Genomic DNA, 23,033 nt, shown 5'->3' on the forward strand with positions numbered 1-23,033 from the left:
GGTATGATACATGCTTTAGTTAATCAAATTAATAAATGACATTAATTTATCAATGCAACATATTTACTGTAGGTACAGACTATGCATCACATTTTTCTTTTAGGCTATATGTAGAAACAAAGAAGAAAAGTGAACACTTACCATATCTATTAGCTTAGATTAATTGATGCGATTATGCATTCACAATAGTTTAATCCATTATAGGGGTGGTTGTATATAATCACACTAGCTATTATATAATTAGTAATATAAGTATTTTGGATGCAGAGCAAACTATTTCTTACTATTTACAGGACTGACTGTTTTTCTGAGGGATTATAAGGTGCCAGTGTTTCTTGTCATAGCTCTGCAAATATTCTATTTCAAAAACAGCATCTTATCTATTCAAATAATTGTTCAGAACACTCAGAACTATATTTCAAAGTGAAAAAACATGCTAAAATCAAATTTTGTGGTGGCTGTTCTTTAAAATCAAATGATCAAAATAGTCATTTAAGTAAGACATATTTTAATGTCTGGCAGTAAACAGTGTTGAGCTCTACTGTAGATTTACTATTGGAAATATTTATCAGTTAAAAACATTTGTGAGAAATTAATCAAGTGTTCAGTTGTAATCGTTTACACTACTTTAATGAAGTCAATTTAAGTAGGATAACTTGTAATCTGTATCCTATATTTAAAGTAACCTACCCAACAATGAGTATGTTTACATGGACACCAACTGTTATGTAAAGTTACAAGTACTCAAACTAAAGTAAGTGAGCATTTTTTCTCAGAAATTGCAATTCGCTAAGTAGTTTTGTACAAAAATGTGTACTTTTATTTTCCCTTGAGTACATTTTTAGTGCAGTATTGGTTCTTTTACTCCACTACTTTCCTTCAAACTGCAGTCACAATTTTTTTTTCTTTTCTATAAGGGATTAGATAAATCAGTCATGTGATTCCTGTCCAATCAAATCACACCTAGAAGGTTAATCGCATCATGATGAACTACCTCAAGACATGGGCGATTTATAATTGCAGAAAAACGGTTTGGAACCATTAAATGTCTTCAAGAAGATGTCCAAAATCTTTCTCACTCTGACTAGAGACTGTTTAGATGCATGTCACTAATGAGAAGATGACAAATGTTTACTGTATGATGACCAAAATGGCATCATGATGTCAGGTCAATGTTGTACCCCAACGTCGTGGGGACATTGCATTTTGCTTGAAAATGAAGATCAGGATGACATCAAAACCCAACGTAAGGCCAACCTCAATGTCCAATGTTCAACCTAAAATTAACCAAATGTCTAATGTTATTTGGTGTTATCTGTTATATGTTATCATTAGTTGGTCTAATGTTATCTAATATCTATTGTCTAATGATGTTACACCTTGACATTGTGTGGATGTTACCACTATGAGGTCTATCAGATGTTGGATTTTGGTTGCCATACCTGATGAATAAATGTCAGTATTTGAGGTCAATTTGACATTGGTCTAAAATGTTGGCTCAGCGTTGGATGTTGGTCACTTTCCAACACAACCTAAAGTCAAACAAATATCAACATCATTTGACGTCATTTTTTGGGGAAAAAAATGTCCTTAGACACTGGCTAGACATTCAATTTTGGTCTCCTGACATCACAACCTAAATCTAACCCTAATATTAACGTCTTATGACATTGTGTGCCTGCTGGGCAGTAACTTAATGCACTACAGAATGTTAGATTTACACACATCCACAAATTACATGTAAATGCATCAGCTTTTTACAGCATAATACTCACTACAGTACTTTTGAAAGGTCCAATTTTTACTCATACTTAATCATTTACAATATATGTATATATATACTTTGTAATATTTAAAACAGAAACTTTTACTCTACGTGCACTACATTTTTAGGCAAGTAAAGGCACTTTTACTTAAGTATGATTTTTTTCAGTACTCTTTCCACCACTATACATCAATAATCTGATTTTAATATGATTAACACAATACTCTGATTAAGAGCCTACCATGTAAACAGTGATTTTTGATTAATTTAATCGGATTAAGATCATAATCGAACTAAACAGAAATCAGATAAGGACATGTGTAGTATGTAGATTTTAGTCGCATAATAGAAGTACAGTACAGACATGTAAACACCTTAATTAAACTACTGCCATCATATAGGATTTTTGCTGTATTTTGCGACAGGATAGTCTACACACGGCTGTTTGACACTATTCTCTACACCTACTGAGTCAGTGAAGGACTACAGACACCTGCCTATATGGGATGTGATATCAAATTCCATTAAAACAACACTCTTCCTGCAGTTCACACTCTCATCCAATACCTTGCTTGTCTTGGGCGGCATGTATGAAATGTTTTTGAATGAAAGTGAAAGTGCCAAACTGCAGTTAAAGTCGAAAAATTAAAAATGAAACACCTGAAATGACATAAAACTCCAGGGGAAACGCTGATAGCATCATGACGCAATGACATTAATCAATCCATGTGCTATAACATGTCAAATGAGATCATGAAAGGAACATTCAAAAAGCAACTCATGTAAACACCTTAATCATATTATTGACTTATTAGATTAAGGCAAATAATTTGATAACTGCTAGTCATTGTGTATCAGTTATAATCGGTGTTTTATCAGTGTATAACTTGTTTTCCAGCAAATTAAATTAACTTTAATAAGAACCTCTTGTACGTTACATATAGACATAAACATTACATTGCTAACTACTAATTCACTTAGTGGTCACAGGTGTTATTGCTAAAGTGTAGTAACTCCCCTTAGCCTTATGACTTCAAGCCAAAGAATATTGGGACACCCCTACCCCTTCACGTGAACGTGCAAAATGAGGGGTACGGCTACACTGCAAAGTAATCTTGTTTTTCCTTTTGACATAAGAATATTTTGCTTAACCCATTGCCAGATTATTTTGCTTGTTTTAAGGAAACACTCACTTAATTTTAGGCATATTTTTTCTATAACAATACAATATGTTTTGCTTGTCTAGAAAATTCTTCTTGATTTAAGATTTTTTTTTATATTTGGACTAGAAACAAATCTAAAGTAAGAAAAGCATTTTTTCCAGTGTAAGGGGTAGAATTGGGTTTGGGCCTAAATTATATATTCACTTTCATTCTACCTTATATACCCTCTCTCTTTGTGTTACAGGTCAGAATTTAAATGATGGACAGTGGCACTCCATATCCGTTGAGGTCAAAGGTGAGAAGGTGTCTTTAACAGTCAACAACCAAAAGCCTGCCACCATGGAAATCACTGGACGTAGCCAAACCCCCCAGAGAACAACAATCTACATTGGAGGTACAGCATTAGAAATGCAAAAAGTCAGTTTATTCTTACTAGCTGTATTCAAATTTAGAAATAGTAACTTATTTTGATCTATTATCTACAAAGCTCAGTTCTGAACTAGCCTAATAGCTGCGGGCAAAGAGCAGTTATTATCCGAAACATTTTCCTGAATGCAAGGGACAATTTTCTTCTACATTATTAACTCTAACCTCCATCAACCAAACGTTCCTCATATTCCTGAGTAAAATACAGGCTTGACAAGCTGAGAGCATTCTTAGAGTCTATTCATTTCACACGTACAGCTGTTATTCCCAAATGTCCTTCTTTTTTTCTGCCTTTTTTAGTTCATTCTGGCAGCTTTAACCACATTCAATTACTGTAGAGGATAAACGCGTTTTCTTTAAAGCTGTTGCTGAAATCTCTGACTCAAAACTTCCAATGTCTTAACTAAGACCGCTAAATCTCTCATTTTGCTTGCTTCTGGGACAATGCTGAGTCCTGCTGAGATTTTATAAGCTGCTTTGCATAAATTCCTCAGAACAGAGATTTGTCTTTGTGCGACTTGGTATTAGTTGTGGATGTTGTTTTTGATTTAAAAGACAGTAAGTTGGAATTTTCCATTATTTTAGGCTGCCCTTTATTCCAGAGCAATTTCAACTGTGAGAACCCCGGCAGAGGATACCAGGGCTGCTTTCGTCTCCTTTTAATCAACAACCATCCGGTCAACTTCCTTCAGATCCAACAGGAAAACATGGGCAACTTTAGCCAGATTAGCTTTGATGTTTGCAACATACAAGATAGGTCTGTTTCCCTGTTGTTTTCTTGTGATTGTATATTTTTCGTGTGTGTGTGTGTGTGTGTGTGCGCGCGCGCGCGTGTGTGTGTGTGTGTGCATGCGTGCGTGCGTGCGTGCGTGCGTGCGTGCGTGCGTGTGTGTGTGTGTGCGTGCGTGCGTGTCTGTGTTTATGTGAATCATCTGCATGAAATGTACAGATCTGTTTCATCTCTGTTAGAGCTCTGTGATATTGACAAAAACGTACACTCACCGGTCACTTTATTAGGTACATCTGTCCAACTGCTCCAAATTCCTAATCAGCCAATCACATGGCAGCTGCTCAATGCATTTAGGCATGGTTAAGATGTTCTGTTGCCAAACAAACCGAGCATCAAAATAGGGAAAAAAGGTGATTCAAGTGACTTTGATTGTGGCATGGTTGTTGGTGCCGGATGGGCTGGTCTGAGTATTTCAGAAACTTCTGACCTACTGGGACTTTCACACACAACCATCTCAAAGGTTTACAGAGAATGGTGCAAAAAAGAGAAAATATCCAGTGAATGGCAGTTTTGTGGGCACAAATGCCTTGTTGATGCCAGAGGCTAGAGGAGAAAGGCCAGATTGGTTTGAGCCGATAGAAAGGCAACAGTAACTCAAATAAGTCACTTAGGTATGCAGAAGAACATCTCTGAATGCACAAAATGTCGCACCTTGAAGAAGATGGGCTACAGCAGCAGAAGTCCACACCGGATGCCACTTCTGCCAGCTAAGAACAGGCAACTGAGGCTACAATTCTCACAGGCTCACCAAAATTGGACAATAGAAAATTGAATGGATTTCTGCTGTGACATTCAGATGGTAGGGTCAGAATTTGGCGACATCAACATGAAAGCATGGATCCATCCTGCCTTGTCTCAACGGTTTAGGCTGGTGGTGGTGGTGTAATAGTGTGGGGAATATTTTCTTATTCTGGGTCACCAAAGTAGCAATTGAGCATTGTGTCAATGACACAGCCTACCTGAGTGTTGTTACTGACCATGTCCATCCCTTTATGACTGCAGTGTACCCATCTTCTGATGGCTACTTCCAGCAGGATAACACACCATGTCATGAAGCACGAATCATCTTAGATTGGTTTCTTGAACACGACAGTGAGTTCACTGTAATCAATTGGCCTCCACAGTCACCAGAACTCAATCCAATAGAGCACTATTGGGATGTGTTGGAATGGGAGATTCACCTCATGGATGTGCTGCTGAAAAATCAGCAGCAGCTGCGTGATGCTGTCACGTCAGCATGGACCAAAATCTCTGATGAATATTTCCATTATCCTGTTGAATCTTTGCCATGAGGGATTAAGGCAGTTCTGAAGGCAAAAGGGGGTCCTACCCGTTACTAGTAAGGTGTACCTAATAAAGTGGCCTGTGAGTGTATATTTGTTTTAGACAGGTATTTTTCAACAATTATATTTTTTTAAAAAAATCTTTTTTTTTGTGCTTGTACTGTAAAATGACTGACACTAAAACCACCAAAACAAGTCACAAGAACAAAAACACATGGATATTTTTGCTTAGATAAACTAAAATTATTAAGCTATTCTAACTGCATTCCAACAGGCATCATGTAGTGAATCCTCAAACCCTTTTTTTGCAAAATGAGAAACAAATAATGTCACCTTGAACTTTGTTATTATCATATATTATTAATAGTATCATAAACTATCGTTATTGCACGCTCCTTACTTCTATAATAAAAAAGTTGAGATGAGTTTGAGCAATAATAGATAATAATAACAATGTGTAATGTTCTTCAACTTCAAATGACCGTGTTCAACCCAACAGGTGTTTGCCCAATCTGTGTGAACATGGTGGTCAATGCATCCAGTCTTGGGACCAGTTTGACTGTAACTGTTCTGGAACAGGATACACAGGAGCCACCTGCCATAACTGTGAGTTATGCAAAACAGGCTAGGTCTGCTCGATTACTCAGATGCAAGCTGCTAATAATGTACAGTATGTGTTTTTCAGCTAACACCCATGTGGTGTCAGATTTATTATTTCAATAAAAAGCTTAATTATAAACATGTAAATAACTATAAACAAACACAACGTGTGCAGAAGTTTTAATTGTGATTTACAGGTGCCAATATTGTGTGGGAGAAAGTAGCCTATTAAATGTTACAATCAGATCTCAAATTAACTTCAGCTTCAATTAATTGGGTATTAAATTTCAGTTAATTTGGTGAGGTCTGACTTTGTTTTATTATTTCCTTTTTGTTGCTCATATAAAATGCATTTGTTTTCTAAACCAAATACATTACAACAGGCAACTACTGATTACATTGTATCTTTAAATAGTGATTCTATTTTATCACTAACAAAATTTATGGTATGCATAATGCTTCACTTGACAGCTGCAAGTGCGCAATCTTAATGATGGTTGATATAATTAATTTTGGCATCTGTGTCTATGATAGTAAATAATATACTTTTAATTAAATAAGCTGGAATTATTTTATTATTTCCACCATATATATATATATATATATATATATATATATATATATATATATATATATATATATATATATATATATATATATATATATATATATTACTTTTATTTATTTATTTATTATCAAATTTGTTGAATCTATATGTTCTAATCTGCCGCCACATGCACCGCTTTATCATACACTACTGACTGTACGTGTTCTCTGGAGGAGAGATGCTCGACAATGCCATCTGTTAGATTTACCGCATTAAAAGACCAAGAAATATGAGATTTCCTTTTTTTACAAGTCCTGCTGTGTGCGATTCACCATCAGCAAAACAACACGTGCAACAAATTAGCTCACTCTAGCGCACCGACGACTTCTCTGTCATGACGAACAGGTCCCAAGTAAACAATAATTACCTCTGCTTGTTAAATGAACTGTACGAATTGTGCTATTCATTCATGTCATTGTTAGGAAAGTTAATTTAATAGAAGTGAAAGAAGGCTTGTTTGCATGGAAACACTAATTTAACTGCTATCTGCACTTTTTTGGCAAAGCAGAGCACTCTGGCTTGAATAATTGCAAAAGTTGACACATGTAATTCCTCTTAAATGATTACAACTTAAACCATCAGGCAGGTTCTTGATCTCACTTTTGTGTTTTTTCACCTCCCACAGGCTCAGTATCCCATGCTGATGCGCCAAAAATCCAAGCATTCTGTAATTAAGCACGACATAAAAACAGCAGCAGATTTATTTCCGTCATTTCTATGATTCATCATTTTCAGCAATATATGAGCGATCCTGCGAGGCCTTCAGGAAAACAGGAAGCCAGTCGAGTGTGTTTACAATCGACCTTGATGGGAGCGGACTTCTAGACCACGCTCAAGTCAACTGCACCGTGGCAGGTGACTGGCCCAATTATGCATAGTCAGCTTCACACAGTTCTAGACGCATTACACACTGATGTTCATCATCTTTCACATTATTGAATGATGGAGCTCAGAGCTCAGCAGTTCTCATTTACAAACCTGATTCAGTTTACGGACAGGTGTGACCTCAGCATGTGTGGGAGACTGCCTAGAGAAATCACACATCTCATTAAGTGAGTTCAGCATCTCATGCGGCTGTCTAGTTCAGCAGGTTGGATCAGGGTTGGCCAACCTTCCTCCCAGGGAGCCTCCGGTGAGGCAGATTTTTCGCTCAAGCACCACACAAACAGCCCTGATTCAGCTAGACTGGATCCAACGAAGCAGTTGATGAGTGTTACCAAGACATCAAGGTGGCATAATATTGCTGGAGTTCAGGCTGTGAGGGAAATCACTCATTTGCGCACACTGTTCATAATTATTTCCACTGGTATATATATAACTGATTATTACTTTAGCATAATTTGAGCAATCACTACAGCCAATGTTGATAGAAAAGTGCATTTTGCTGGTTTGTTGGTGGTTAGTGAGGAACGCACTGGAATACAGATTGCAGGAGAGCTGCAAATGTTTAATGAGCTTGACCCTAGAGTGTGTGTGCTTTTTTTGTTGGCACACTAAAAAATATATAATTTGGTCGAATGCATTTGAACAGCAACAAAACAGCACCTACCCTCTGCCTACAGACCTAAAAGGTGAAAAAATGGACTCAAACAAGTTGTTCACTGCATTGTAACAGAACAGGGATTTCGTTTGGAATCCAAGTTACAGTTTGCATCCTAGTTGCTTGCTTTCCTACTCATGTAACATATTCTAGGATCGCAGATTCAGAAATACTCACAGGTTGAATTTAAAGGCTCCTGCAAAACAAATGTATAAGATGAGAGGGAAGGTCCACACAAGCAATCACAAGACACTGATTTGATAGCATATTTAATATCAGGTGGAAACAGTAATGCATCTTAGTTGACGACATGTGATTGGACTTAAACATCATGTTAATTGGTGGAAATTTATTCTATATTGAAGTCTTCTTGTAAATTAACTCAACTTCATCCTTGTCCCTAGCCTTATTAGAGATTCAAAGATATAGCGCTGAAACCCTATTGTAATTATTAGGATTTTTAAATATCCTAATTCTTCCCTAAATAAAGTTTATTTATAAACTAATTTTGAGAGGATCACATGCTTATGATTGATTACGGCTGGTCCCAGAGTTATCTTAGTCTTGAAGATTACACCCATACTCCTCCTCCCTTTTCCTTGATGGTTAGCACGGTTGTCACAGCTGGAATGTCACTGGTTCAAGACCTTACCGGGCCAGTCAACAGGATCCCCCTGTTTCTTCCCATCATCCAAAAAAAATGGGACTTAAGATAATTGACTAATTGAAATTGGCACCATAGAGGTGCTCCTAGTCAGCAGTTATCTCTTCATCGCAATTCCTATTTGGTCATTAGCTATAAAAAGTAGTGGAGTTCTGGAGATCTACCTGAGCTTAAACTCTTCTCTCACCCTGCAAAAGGGAGGGAGCCCCAGGCTGGAGGATTTTATGAGCTAAGCGCTTTCTCATGGAACAACATTCCAAATGCTTTAAAAGTCAATCATCAGCTAAGTGTGAACTTTTGAAAAGTGATCAGGCAGACCAAACTGTAAGTCATAGACAACGGTAGTATGCAAAATCAAATAACATTTTATTTTAATTCCTAACCTGAACACTATAGATTTGTTTTTTGTGTAATTTTTTAGGTATTTTGTTTTTTCAAAAATCTACTTTTGCAACTATTCTTCGGATTCACTGTTTGTAATAGGGCACCAAAACATTAAAAGTAGCCACTTTTACTAAAATATTTATTTCTCTTAAAGGGTATGAGACATCAAAATTAAAAGCTGTACAGTCAGAAAAGTCAGTAGCAATCATATATATATATATATATATATATATATATATATATATATATATATATATATATATATATATATATAATCAGCAACTTAGTGGCTATATTGAGTCTTGTGCCTCAAGTAGTGTTTCACACATGCAATGCATGTTTTTACACTATATATCTCCTTATTCTGCACAAATTTCCCTCAACAATCAGAGCTGTCAATAAAACTATACATTTGCCATTATTTAAACTGTTTTGGCAAACTCGAACTTTTTTTTTCACTGAATCTCAACAAAATCATTTTTGTTTAAATGTTAAGAGCGTTTAAAAGTTAAACAAAAAAGATGTGCAAACTGTTGACAAAATAAGAAAAAAAATATTGTAGCATTTTTATAATTGACATCTAAGAGATGTGACCAGCAAGCGTCTTTTTTTTTTTTAAGATGTCTAATAGACATCTAAACATGGTTATTTTGTCTAAAACAAGGCTAAATTTGGGCTGTCTGTGAAAATCTAATAGACCTCTAAGAATAAGCTAAAACTAGACTAGTCATCAAATAAACAGAAATCACCTACACGTATAAAGTCTGTCTAATCTGTCTATTTGATGACTAGTCTAGTTTTAGCCTTGTTTTAGCCAAGCTGTCTGCGTTTAGATGTCTATTAGACGTCTATTAAGCACAAAATTGTTTGCTGTGGTGATTTTTCTGATTAGGATATAACAAGATATGGAAAAACTGGCACCTCACCAGTACATGTTGGGGCAGGCAGGTGCATCCCCTGCCACCGAGAACGATGTGTTTTCTCACATTTCCTGTCAGGTTTCATCACCAATTTCGTCGACCTTGGTTTTTGGCCTAACATTACTCTTCGCTGCATCAGATGCTAGGCTGATTTGTCTCTGTGATAAGACTGTAATACATTATATCATCACGCAGGGAAATTCAAGCCCCATTATGTCAGCAGCAGGGAGGAGTGCAGGTGAAGGAAGGAAAAGTCAAGGAGCATGTCTGCCTCCAGAGATCGGCAACACGGGCTAGCTAAGACTGATAGCTTCATTTTTCTTAGTTTCATAGGCAACAGGTTTGGCTCTGAGGTTATTGGAGCTGCAAGCCGAGCTGAGAAAAGTAAGCACCGGGAAGCTGTCATACGCTGTGACCACCTGCTGCACATTGGCACAGCTAAGCTGGCTTTCCTTTATACAAAGTTAGCTTTCATTGAGCTTTAGTCAGATTGCAAAGTTAGCTTTGTCACGCTGAATGCATTAAAAGATCTAGAGTTCCAATACAAATAGACCTTTTTCTCTGAGGCGACGCCAACAAGCACTGGCAAGAAAATCGTTCAAAACTAACCTCAATTACAGGAGCTATTAGCCATGCTAATTCAGCAAGACACCGCAAACTGGCACCTTTAGACATTACACGGAGCAGTTTCAATTTGCATAAGGAAAGGTGCTAGTGTAGACTAGCGTACTCTCATCATTTCACACCCTCCTGAATGACTGACCTTCTGTTCTCTGCTTAATATTCATCAGGTATTTGCATACGACTCCATCACTCTGTTAATCTCCCATTTTCATTCACGAGCACATACGGTCGATTGAGAGCAGACTTGAGAGGGTTCATACACGATGGGAGTCAATGGGGATTTCAGTTTGCACTAGTTTTTCAAGCATACTATGCCTCTGTGTGTGTGTGTGTGTGTGTGTGTGTTTTCTGTAACAGAAGATAAAGTTTGGACGGTGGTGGGGCACGATCACATGAGGCCCATTGACATTCGAGGATCCACTCCACGCAGCCCTTTCGTTCTTATCTTCAACTACACCATCTCGCCATACCATCTCCGCTCACTCGTCACCTCCTCTGAACACTGCCAACAGGAAGTGATATATCGCTGCAGGAAGTCTCGGCTTTTTGACACTTGGGGTTGGTCTTGTTTTTTTTTTTTTTTACTATTTTTGTGTGCTGTACTGCAGAAATGTTGTCGTTCTTATTAATTTTGTGATTTATGCTACCTTTGGAATTGTAATCCTCTAAATTCGGCTAATATGTTCCAAAGGAACAGAAAAAGCACCTCACCGCTAAAAGATTCACAACAGCAGGTTATTACCACAGATATTAAAGGGGCTCAAGTGTGACATGACAACGATGCACGGTGAATGATGATGTTCACTTAAAAAGTGGTTAGAATGTAATTCTTGTCATGCAGGGGTGGTTATGGGAAGTGATGAGAGCATTTGAATCGCAAAGGCATGCATAAAGCCTTAAAACGATTAGGAGCTAAATTATTCCATATGTTTTTTTTTTTCCTGCTCACTGCTTTAATACTGTCGACTTTGTGGGGTTGATCTGCTCAGGAGTTGGAGTTAACTCATCCTCAAACACTTGGCTTACTTTTTGAAATCGTTCTGATTCGCTGCTATGAGATCCAATGTAGCCTTTAAGCAAAAGATCAACCTTTGATCAGGCGGTGAACCTCTAGCACTAGACATCCTGCATATCTGATTGCCATTTGTCACTGAATAAGCTCTCGGCCAGATCTCTGCACCGCTGTGATAGCAGATGTCTGGTCACGCACATTGTGATGCTACTATAACAGCTACTTGACTGACAGGAGCCTCAGAGACTATTACTGACCAGCAGGGGCAGGAGACCAGATGTCATCACGCATGACTAAATTACATTAGACTCCAAACAGTGTTGTCATTATTTGCATAATTATTTACTGGCCGAAAAGTCCAAATATGCTTATCCTTGAGGGCATTTTGTCCATTTTTCAGATGGAACTCCTCTGTCGTGGTGGCTGGATAGAGATGGAGTAAAGCGAACATATTGGGGTGGATTTCTACCTGGGGTCCAGCAGTGTTCTTGTAGCTTGGATGGCAACTGCAGGGATATGAATTATTTCTGTAACTGTGATGCAGACCAAGACACCTGGTAAATATTTTTTTCAGTTATTCAGGGTTTACAGATTTGCATGATTGTGGTGAATTTGTGGGCCATAAAAACAGGGGGGAAAATAAAATTGTGTCATTTTACATACTACTTATCGTACTATGCTCAGATGTTAGTTTTTTCAAAAGACACTTGCTTTTAGTTAGTTAGGTGAGGCATTTGTGATTGACTCAAGAACATTTTGGCTTAGTTTTTTAAAATATCTTAAATTTGACACAAGTATAGGTAGAGATGTAATGATTCACCTGACTCACGATTCGATAATGATTCGGGATACTAATCTCATAATTCACGATTTAGTCACTTTTTTTTTTTTTACAAAATTATTTGTAACAAATTTAAGGTAAAAAAAAAAAAAACTTGTTTTTTTTTTTCATTTTATTTATTTTTTAATTTATTTATTTATTTATTTTATTTTATTTATTTATTTTTTTTTTTGCTGCACATTTTTTGGAAAATAATTCGTTTTTGCCATAACTAAATTGCTATTTTCAAAAACAAAAAACTAATAATACAAACTAAATAAGACTTATTAATATAATATTTTTAATATTTAATATGGATTTTCTAAAAATAAATGTCAGCATATCTATGTTTTCTGGCATACGCTGAGGACATTTACAATATCACCTGCTAAAAAAACTCTTTCACTGGGGACTGAGATGGATAGTGTGGAGAAGTAAGCCTTTCCTAAACCAGAGAGCAGTGTGTACAGAGGTGGTCAATAGGCCAGGGGACTGGCCACTGACATACAAAAGAAAAAAAAAACATATGATACAGGGCATCACGGTGGCACAGGGGGTAGCACAATCACCTCACATCAAGAAGGTCGCTGGTTCAATCCTCAGCTGATTTAGTTGGCATGTTCTCCATGTGTTCTCATGGGTTTCCTCCGGGTGCTCTGGTCTCCCCCACAAGTCCAACGACATGTGGTACAGGTGAATTGGGTAGGCTAAATTGCCCCTAGTTAATGTGTTTGAATGAGTGTGTATGGAAGTTTCCCTGTAATGGGTTGCAGCTGGAAGGGCATCCACTGCATGGATATGCTTGATAAGTTTGTGTTTCATTCTGCTGGGGTGACCACAGATTAATAAAGGGACTAAACTGAAAAGAAAAATCAGTGTGATACAAAATTTTACACTGTAGTTATTATAAATAAGCCAAATAAGCCCTATAAGTCCTCCTTTCTAACAAAACTTATCTTCTTGCACAGTTCTATCATTAGTAGAATATAAAATATTTCAATATAATAATTTCTTTCCAATATAATTTATGCAGTATGTCAAACCTTTAACCATCAATAAAAAAAGTCTCCCTGCAACAGTTAAAAGTAGCCCCACTTGGCAGCCCTGCGGTGAACGAGTTGTATTTTCCTGTTCTGTGAGATAATAGGATTGCTATTTTTCATAGAGCCAAAGAAATCTGAGGTAGACTGGAGAGTTTTAGTCAATTAAAATGCTATATTGGAATAGCATTTTAAAGCCCTTCATTAGTTTCTCCTGTTAAAATGACCGAGACAATGTAGCAAAGCTTAATGCTCGCTATAGGGCAAGTATTACTATTTTTTTAAGCAACAAGTGAAGCATATACACTCCTCGGAGGGCAATCGTCTACCTCAGAGAGAGATTAAAAAGACTTTCTCCCAGCCTTTTGCTCATTACTTCTCCTCTTTCACATTCTCTCATTCACTTTCTCCTCCTGCAGGGCAAATGATACTGGTGTGCTGTCTTACAAAGACCATTTACCTCTCAGTGAGATCGCCATTGGAGACACAAACCGGACAAACTCACAGGCCGAGCTCCAAATTGGACCGCTGCGTTGCTATGGCAACCGTGGGTGTTTTGTTTACCAAATTTAAAAGGGGTATGGGGGGTAATATGACTCTCTGCTGAATACATTTTCATATTTCAATATGCAGAAGAGAAGGACTCTTTTTTTATTATTATTCAATCCAGTGCACAAATTGTTTCCCAACACACTATGTGCTTTCTTCACTGTCCCTCTGCTGCAGGATTTTTCTGGAACTCTGCATCTTTTTACCAGGAGTCCTCCTATCTGCATTTCCCAACCCTCCAAGCTGAACTGAGCATCGATATTTCACTCTTCTTCAAAACCAGTGCTTTCTCTGGAGTGTTCTTGGAGAATCTGGGTGTCAGAGACTTCGTAAGGCTGGAACTTAGTTGTGAGTTGCTGATTAACTATTTTTTTTTTACTATTTTCCTTCAATATAGTAGAGCTGCACAATTCTGGCTAAAATGAGAATCGCAATATATATATATATATATATATATATATATATATATATATATATATATATATATATATATATATATATATATATATATATAATATTAATAGTGTTATATTAATAACACTTCATATGATATAAAAAATAAATAATAATAACAATAATAATAATATATACATATTAATAACATATATTAATAACATATATATATTTATATATATATATATATATATTTTTTTTTTTTTTTTAATTTATTTATTTATTTTTTTGCTTATAATAAGGAGCACTATTTTCTCACGATTATGTAGATGTAAAATAAAGGTTAATATGAGTGGGCTGTTAATATTGTTTCTCAAACATACAGTAAAAAACAATAATAATATTATGTGTAGGTCTACTGTTGGTTAAAATCCTAAATTTTGTATAGACTTGGAATGGTGGACTTGAACAGACATTAAATTGGTCCTGGTCATTAATGCACAGTAAAGTGATGACATCAGAATACAACTATTCGTAACTCTGATGTTGAATTATTATGTTTAAGACATATGCTTGCAATCTGTCATTGACAACATTATTAGACCTTTTTTCTACTGATAAAATTAGATTGCCTCTTGCATTATATTCAACATTACATCGGCTAGAGTAGGTGCAATTCCCGTGCAGCTCTCAAACAATCACTCTGTGCCACAAACTGAACGTTGTATACAACTGTATTACCTGTTATTCACAGCCTATGCAGATTCTATTTACTAAAGTAGACATCATTCACAGGCGTGCCCTCGCCCTCTCTCTGGTGACAGGTCACGGTCAGCTCACGTCACATGTGATTTTGCTGTCGCGAATATATCATTACAATAAGACAGAAATGGTATTTATGGGTGAATTGTACCTTATAAATACAGTATGTGACTCTTTCAACCTTATTTCAACACCATTGGTGTCCACACTGCTGAACAACGTGTGTAAAACAATGTGAAGACTTCACAGCTGCTTTTGCTTCTCTCCTGGACTTGAAAATATGATTGGCAGAATCGTAGAAATGCTGGATTAAGATCTTCGAGGGGGTCAAAATCGTGATCCTTTTTCAAATAATTGTGCAGCTCTACATTATAGCAAATTTATTGATAAATTTACAAAAAATGCAGAAGAAAGATAACATTTTACAGTCCCTCTATGATTTTTCTGGACATTTTTTTCTGAATAAAATGCCTAAAATGATTGACTTTGCAATAATATTTGAAACAATTCTTGTGTTGTTGTCTTAAAATAATTTGACCACATAATCATCTCTATATACAGGATACTCTGAGAAAAGCAAGAAGAAAACATACATGTTTACCTTCTAACCCTATAAAGCCTACTATATCATACACATATACTGTAGGATGTCAATGAATAAAAGAAACAACATTTGGCAAAAAAAATAAATAAATCTACTAAAAGCCTGCTAAAATATATTTATAATTCATGAAATATCTGAATTTGTTTGTACAGAGCTTTAATCATAAAACTAACCACTTAAATGTTGTCTTACTAAAGGCAGTTTATTAGGAGATTTAGAGCGTTATATGTAGCCTGCTATACTTTTGTGGCCATAAATAACAAGTACAGCAAGCTGTCCCTAAGTTAAACTAACGCCGAGTTCAAACTGCATGATTTCAGCCCCAATTTTAACTTGCCAACGGTTTGAGAAATCATCGACAAAACTCTGAACAGGCAAATCGTTGCTTGTTCACATGAGTAACAATCACACAATGTGAACTATTAAAGATGCGATCTGAGAGAATCGCAGATAAGTCGCCAACCCCCGTAAGATATTTGGCATGCTAAATATCTAGACATGTCGGCGATTGAAAATCATGCCGTGTGAAATGTGTTCTGATTGAAAAAAGCGATTACCTACAATCAATGAGAGAGCAGCATCCAGGTCAGCATAAAGTTGAGGGAGGAGTTACAAAGGTATTGACCACAAAAGCAATAAGCATGGCTTCTTTTTGGTCTAATTTAACCAAAGAAATGGAGAAAAAACTTTTGGAAATTTGGCAAGAGGACCTGTGTCTGTTTGACGTGTCATTTGAGCAATACCACAACTGGGTCGAAAAAGAAAAAAAATTAGATAGAAATTGCTAAATTCTACCCCATGTGCATTTTCTACCCCACTAAAAGTATCTTTCTCATTATGCAGTTAATAACAAAAGATATACTACAATAACTTGGGTTGTTTCTATGTTACTTCTCGCGTATGTTTGGCTGTGAGACGTAATTTGGGGGACCAAGACAAAGTTGTCAATGATTCTCCCTATTGTGTTCATTCAGTGTGAAACCCCCTGTCGCTGATCCATCTTGCAGTGTAAACACATCAGCGCCAGAATGCTGCACCAGATACTTTGAAAACTGTGTAGTCTGAACTTGGCATAAGCTGTTTTTTTTTTTTTTTTTTTTTCTCACTGTATTGGTATCACCATGGGCATTTGAACGCCTCATGTGTCAACTGTTATAATAAAGCATGATCAATTTAACGCACATAACATACTTCAAGTGGGTTTGGCTGAATGCAAATTGCATCTGAGGCTGCCCAAAATCTGCAGCAATTTCAAAAATTGCAAAGTTGCTCTCTGTATTTAACATAATGTCCTCAATTTTGTGTTAAACTCAGAATGACAAAATCCTGGAGAGACTGATTTTCAGGGATAATGTTATTCAGTATATTTTTCTCCAAAAAAAAAAAAAACTTTAAGCACTTCTTTAAAATAAGATAAACTTTTAGTAAACTGCACTGTGGTAATTTTGACACTTTTCTGTGTGATTCTCAGCTCCCTCTACCATGAACTTCACCTTTGACCTTGGAGATGGACCAGTAACTCTTACTGTTCGGTCACCTGTAGCCTTGAATGACCGTCAGTGGCATTATATTCGTGCTGAGAGAAATGTGAAAGAAGCTTCTCTACAGGTTGACTCACTGCCGCTGGAACTAACCGAAGCGCCGCCTGAGAAACCATATCGGCTTCAGCTCAGCAGTCAACTCTTTGTAGGTGCGCAAACATGCAATCAAGCAAATGACATAATTATAATGTTTAAATAACATTGAGTTTACTTTAACTCGAGCTACGAATAATCCTGTGACCAAAAATCTACACTTCAGTCTACACTCTACACTCTAATGCTGTGTTCACACCAGACGTGGAACGCACGGATAAATTGCGCTATTCGCGCATAAATAGTCGCGTGAACATTTGAGGTTACTCGCTTCATTTGCGCGTCAAACTCCGCTTCATTCGCGCGTCAAACCCCGCTTCATTCGCGTGTCAAATTCACTTCAGAACAGATGCGGATTCGTGTGATGGGCAGGGCTCTGTCTGCGCTGTGACTCTAGCTTCATAACTAAAGGGCTAACATGGATTTTATGAAGAAAATAACAGTGTTTATGTGCTTTATGAAGGATAATAAACAGCGTCGATACGTTTAGAGCTGTGTTTGAGTCCACTACATCCTTTCAGAGGTGCATCCAGCTCTTTAAGCTCATAGACTCCTCCAGAAACTGAACCTGGCTGATGGAGGTTTTCAGCGGTGCTTCTGACTGAGCCCAGCCCAGTTTGATGAACTTCTTGTCGGTGTCTGCTGGGGGATTTCCCCTAGGACACCGACAACAGGCGATACATCACAATCACGCCCCATACAAGAGCAAGGTCCTGATTGGTTAACGTAGGTGATTTGCGCGAAACGCTCATTAAGCGCGTCAAACGCGCAAAACGCTCAATTCGGGACACGCCATTCGCGCCATGCGCACCGCGCAATTCTCGCCATTCGCGCCGCGCCATTCGCGCGTATCGCTCTGCAGGATGTCTATTCGCGCGTTTGCATTGACTTAATATGTAAATCACTCACGCTTGACGGGCGTGCCGCATCTGATGTGAACGCAGCATAACACTTCATATGATATTTATTGAGAATTAAGACACAATGAGATATTATGTAATTTGCTCCAAGAAAACATTGCTACCTTAATAAATCCAACTGTTATTTCAAAAGTTCAAGGGAACAGATTAAATAGTAATATGAAAAAATTATTAATTGGATTTACTAAATTTTTTACAATATTTAATGGGCTGAATTTTAAACAAACAATTCAATTTAGTAAAGTTCATCTTAATTTTCTTGTTTAAATTCACCCCATATAAATTGTTTGCAACCACTTACCATTTTTTTTTTTTTTAGCGCATGTTAATGTAAATAAAAGCAATATAGCAAAGACCTATATAACATTTTTAAGTATAACAGTGACAAATAGGAACATGTAAATCATTTAACGTTAGCCAGAATTTTAGGCAAGGCAAGGCAAGTTTATTTATATAGCACATTTCATACACAGTGGCAAATCAAAGTGCTTTACATAGACAAGAATAAGAGAAACAAGTTTTCAATAAACAAATTTGAATAAAACCTTTCCCACTAATTTATCTTTTACAGTTTACACTAAACTCTCAAATTATGTCAAAATGTGGTTAATTATGTCAGTAGATTGGGCACACATAGCACACAAATGGCATCGTTTCCTGAGAATGACACTATTATCGACTTCTAAGGGCTTGGCTTTGTAAATTGCCAAGACAATTAATCATTGTAATCTCCCCATTAGGAGGAACGGCTTCAAGGCAGAGGGGCTTCGTGGGCTGCTTACGCGCTCTCACCATTAATGGGGTTACCCTTGACCTTTTCGAGCGTGCAAAGACCACCCCGGGGGTGAATTCAGGCTGCCCGGGTCACTGCACCAGTGACAGCGTCTGCCATAATGGAGGACGATGTGTTGAAGAGCGCAGCAGTTACGCCTGTGACTGCACACAAACAGCCTTCGATGGGCCACACTGCAGAAAAGGTGAGGTTACAATGGCTTCTGGGCAAATTCATAGGCTTTCATAGGCCTTAATGCACCAATCAAAATAAGCTGAATGAGAAGGGCACAATGGATTAAAGCATGACTGTTTCTCAATTCCAAGAATGCACAGAATGGACGTTCTTGCAGTCTTGCCAAGTTACCTCGGAAGAACAAAATCAAGGGCTAATGTCCTTTAATCAGCTGCAATGAGTTCGGGGACTTCTAGAGCGAGTACTGCACTCAAGTCTGCATCGATGCATCCATGACATCAAGAACACATCTGTGTCTTTTCTTGCAGTCTTAAGTTTTGGAACTTAAATTTGTTGGTTGATGATGACATTACATGAGAACAAAAGAATGCAAGATTGCTTAAACAGGCATATTGAGAAACAGCCCATTGCTGCATCTGAAATCACATACTTCCCTACTATATAGTACGTTAAACAGTATGCAAGCTGAGTAGTATGTCCAAATTCATAGTATTCAAAGACATGGCGTATGTAGTTCCTAAAAATGCACGAGTGAATAAACGTGACCACACACAGTGCTGCAGTACTGCACGGCACACCACAAAATGGTCTAACACAAGAAATACATAAACAGCAGGGGGCAGATATGTAACATAGTAAACATACTGAACTGATATACTGTAGCAACCAGAGCATGTGAGTGGAGCTGAGCAGTGTGATGCTCCGCTAAGCATTCTGCTCCATGGTCATGCGCTCCACTCAGTCGCTAACGGCCCAAAGCAAGCGTGTTAACATTCCGTTCACGTTCACCAGTAAACCAATACCACTCAGATCTCACTCTGACATAAATTTTTTCCTAAATTATTTTGTGACAAAAAAATCTTAAATAACAGTCTAAAATTAAAGTACATCGATAAAAGAGGCATACATTCTTGTGCTTTTTTTTCTTTCAGTTCACTTTGGAATAATATTTTACTAGGCCAAAAAAGTGATCAACTGTGTATTTTATAGCCTATTTATTTAGACTGCTGTGTGTGTTATCCTATACTATAGTTTGACTGACGGTTAGCCTATTTAAACTAAGGAGCTCTGAACATAATTCGAATTACAAATTCGCTTCCACGAACATGTCTTAATAATGCATGCACCATACAGAACATGACGTAGACTAACCATGTTCCTTACACTTTTCACTATTCAACGACCACTCTTCTGTCATTGAAAGCCAGATAAGCATGTTTGTGTGATCATTCTCTGGGGGAATACCGACTGCACAATTCAAATTTTATTTGATGTCATTTAGACCAGTAGTTTTTGAGAAAAGATGGGAAAAGTACTGCCTACGCATGTGTACGGAAGATGATGGGTATTAACGGTGTTCCGTACAGGATTAGTGTTCCGTACAGGGCGCATAATTTGAGTTCACCCAAAAAATTGCTATTATTGTGTTTATCTTAAAGTTAATGTTAAATTTAATAACTCTTTTTGAAAGTTTGAAGTGATATAACTATATAATCATAATTTTTTATAACATGTTTATTTTCTTACAGCATGAAAATGTAAAATATTAAAACATTAAATTCATGCAAATATACGCTAACGTCTGAACTTTTATGAACTTAAACAGCATCCTTTGCCAAAGATTATCCAAACAGTGTTTGCAGCGTATCTCTCAGGCTCTTTCTGCCGGAGAGTGCGCCATGCAGTCCTTCATTCACAAATGACGTTGAAATAACCCCATTTCAAAGCATTTTTTCAGCAAAAAATAATTTATTCAACAATTTGTGATAATATTCATTTCATAAAGACTGCAACAGTGTGTGATGCATAAATTAAATGCAGATGCATATTGTCATTGCTTTAAATGTCTCCCATACAAAGCTCCACTCTCCTCTTAAGCCTGTCTATTTTCAAGTGCATTAGGTGGATGCAGCAAACTTACAGAATTTTCTCGGAAACATGTGGTAGGAGGGTCTATGTCAGGGATGTCAAACTCAATTCCTGGAGAGCTTCAGCCCTGCACAGATTAGTTCCAACCCTAATTAAACACACCTGATCAAACTAATTGAGACCTTCAGGCTTGTTTGAAACCTACAGGTAAGTGTGTTGGAGCAGGGTTGGAACTAAACTGTGCAGGGCTGCAGCCCTCCAGGAATTGAGTTTGACATCCCTGATCTATGTTGTGCTTAGGGGTGAAAGAGTGAGAAAAAAAGATTACACAGATATAAAGCTTGTCTACCACCCGTAAGTATTTATTCGGGGATTTGCGTTAAAAGGTAATCTGTGTGGAACATCGTTGTATACTGAAATATGGTTAGTCTATGTTACTTTTCTAACGGTCGTGTAGTAAATTCAAATGTAGTACCTACTGAGTAGTAGGCAATTTCAGACACAGCCCATGTTTCAGATGCTTGTAGTTCTCAAACGCTGGCATTCTCGATCCCAGAAATGCTTTTAAAGCATTTACACTGTAAAATCACACAATTAGATCAAAGCCCACAGAGAGAAATGAAATCAGGACTCTATAGGACATAATTTAATAAACGTTTAACCCAACGCTTGTGGTGAACTGTTGGATATGGTGTGATTCTCACAAAAAAAAAATGTGCTAGAAAATTACGCACAATGTAATCTATGGAAATATGGATCACAAATTCAACCTTTTTTTTTTTTTTTAGACAACGTTTTCCATAAGTGTCCGGGAGTGTCAGCCTACCGGTGTATGAGAATGCGCCCTTGATGGCGTGTTCACCTTGAATTCATTGAGGCTGGGCTGACAGGCTTTGGCAGAAAAGCTTTAACTGACAAATGGAATTTAATTACAGCGTCCATCCCTCTGCCTCAAACCCATCCAGGAGCCTGTCAGTCAGATTACCAATGTAATGGCTTTGTTTCTTTACAATGTGATGTCACAACGGGTCTGCTCCAGCCACGGGTGTTTACTGCTAACTAGAATAGATGACCAGAAAATGAGAAGAGACAGAGAAAATCAGGAGGACAGCGGTCTCAGCTGTGGCTGGGGAGGAAGCAATGCTAATGTTGTTGTTTTTTATAGCTCTAATAATGAAAAATAAGATGTTAGAGTTCATTGGTGCGCTAAATTTGCATAGAGATGATGATGATGATGATGATTGCAGTGGAGTTACACGGAGATTGCTTTGTCTCTCCATGTCCATCACAGCTCTTGCAGCTTCTTTTGAAAGTGGGTCTTCAGTCCTGTATACTCTCCAGGAGCCATTTTCTGGGATACTAAACGAGGAAGCCAGAAGATCGCCGGCTGGTTTCCATGATGCAGAAGTTGCCAAGTCTCAAGAGAAAGTGTCATTTGGGTTCTTGACGCGTCACGTGCCAGCCTTGATCCTGACGGCTCACACTCTGGACCAGAACTACATGGCTGTTATGCTCACATCAAACGGTACTAAATCAAACATTACTGAAGAACTTGCAAAATAATAGAGCTGTCACAATAGAGATTTTTCATTATATGATTATATGGCTAGAAGAATTCACGGTAACAACCAGTGTTGTCTAAGTTACTTAAAGTAATTGATTACAAGTTACTGATTACTACCTTGTTCCCAATTTGG

The 23,033-nt window shown here is 37.3% G+C and overlaps 1 protein-coding gene across 11 annotated transcripts in view; it reads left to right on the top strand.

Annotated features, from left to right (window-relative positions):
- The window catches only part of cntnap5l (contactin associated protein family member 5 like), a 141,354-nt gene that overhangs the window by 103,413 nt on the left and 14,908 nt on the right, over positions 1 to 23,033 (top strand). For all 11 annotated transcript variants that reach the window (XR_015502749.1, XR_015502748.1, XR_015502750.1 and 8 more), the window contains 11 exons: positions 3,173 to 3,322; positions 3,940 to 4,111; positions 5,927 to 6,033; positions 7,370 to 7,489; positions 11,124 to 11,324; positions 12,179 to 12,335; positions 14,058 to 14,185; positions 14,365 to 14,535; positions 17,418 to 17,636; positions 19,241 to 19,477; positions 22,628 to 22,861. Coding sequence is in view for 8 of the 11 variants with exons in the window: in XM_087273929.1 (XP_087130055.1) it covers positions 3,173 to 3,322; positions 3,940 to 4,111; positions 5,927 to 6,033; positions 7,370 to 7,489; positions 11,124 to 11,324; positions 12,179 to 12,335; positions 14,058 to 14,185; positions 14,365 to 14,535; positions 17,418 to 17,636; positions 19,241 to 19,477; positions 22,628 to 22,861 (1,896 nt within the window). In the remaining 3 variants the exon portion in view is untranslated. The remainder of the gene's footprint in view (positions 1 to 3,172; positions 3,323 to 3,939; positions 4,112 to 5,926; positions 6,034 to 7,369; positions 7,490 to 11,123; positions 11,325 to 12,178; positions 12,336 to 14,057; positions 14,186 to 14,364; positions 14,536 to 17,417; positions 17,637 to 19,240; positions 19,478 to 22,627; positions 22,862 to 23,033) is intronic.

The sequence above is a fragment of the Danio rerio genome, chromosome 11 (genome assembly GCF_052040795.2).
Source record: "Danio rerio strain M-AB ecotype USA chromosome 11, GRCz13ab, whole genome shotgun sequence".
Taxonomy (NCBI): domain Eukaryota; kingdom Metazoa; phylum Chordata; class Actinopteri; order Cypriniformes; family Danionidae; genus Danio; species Danio rerio.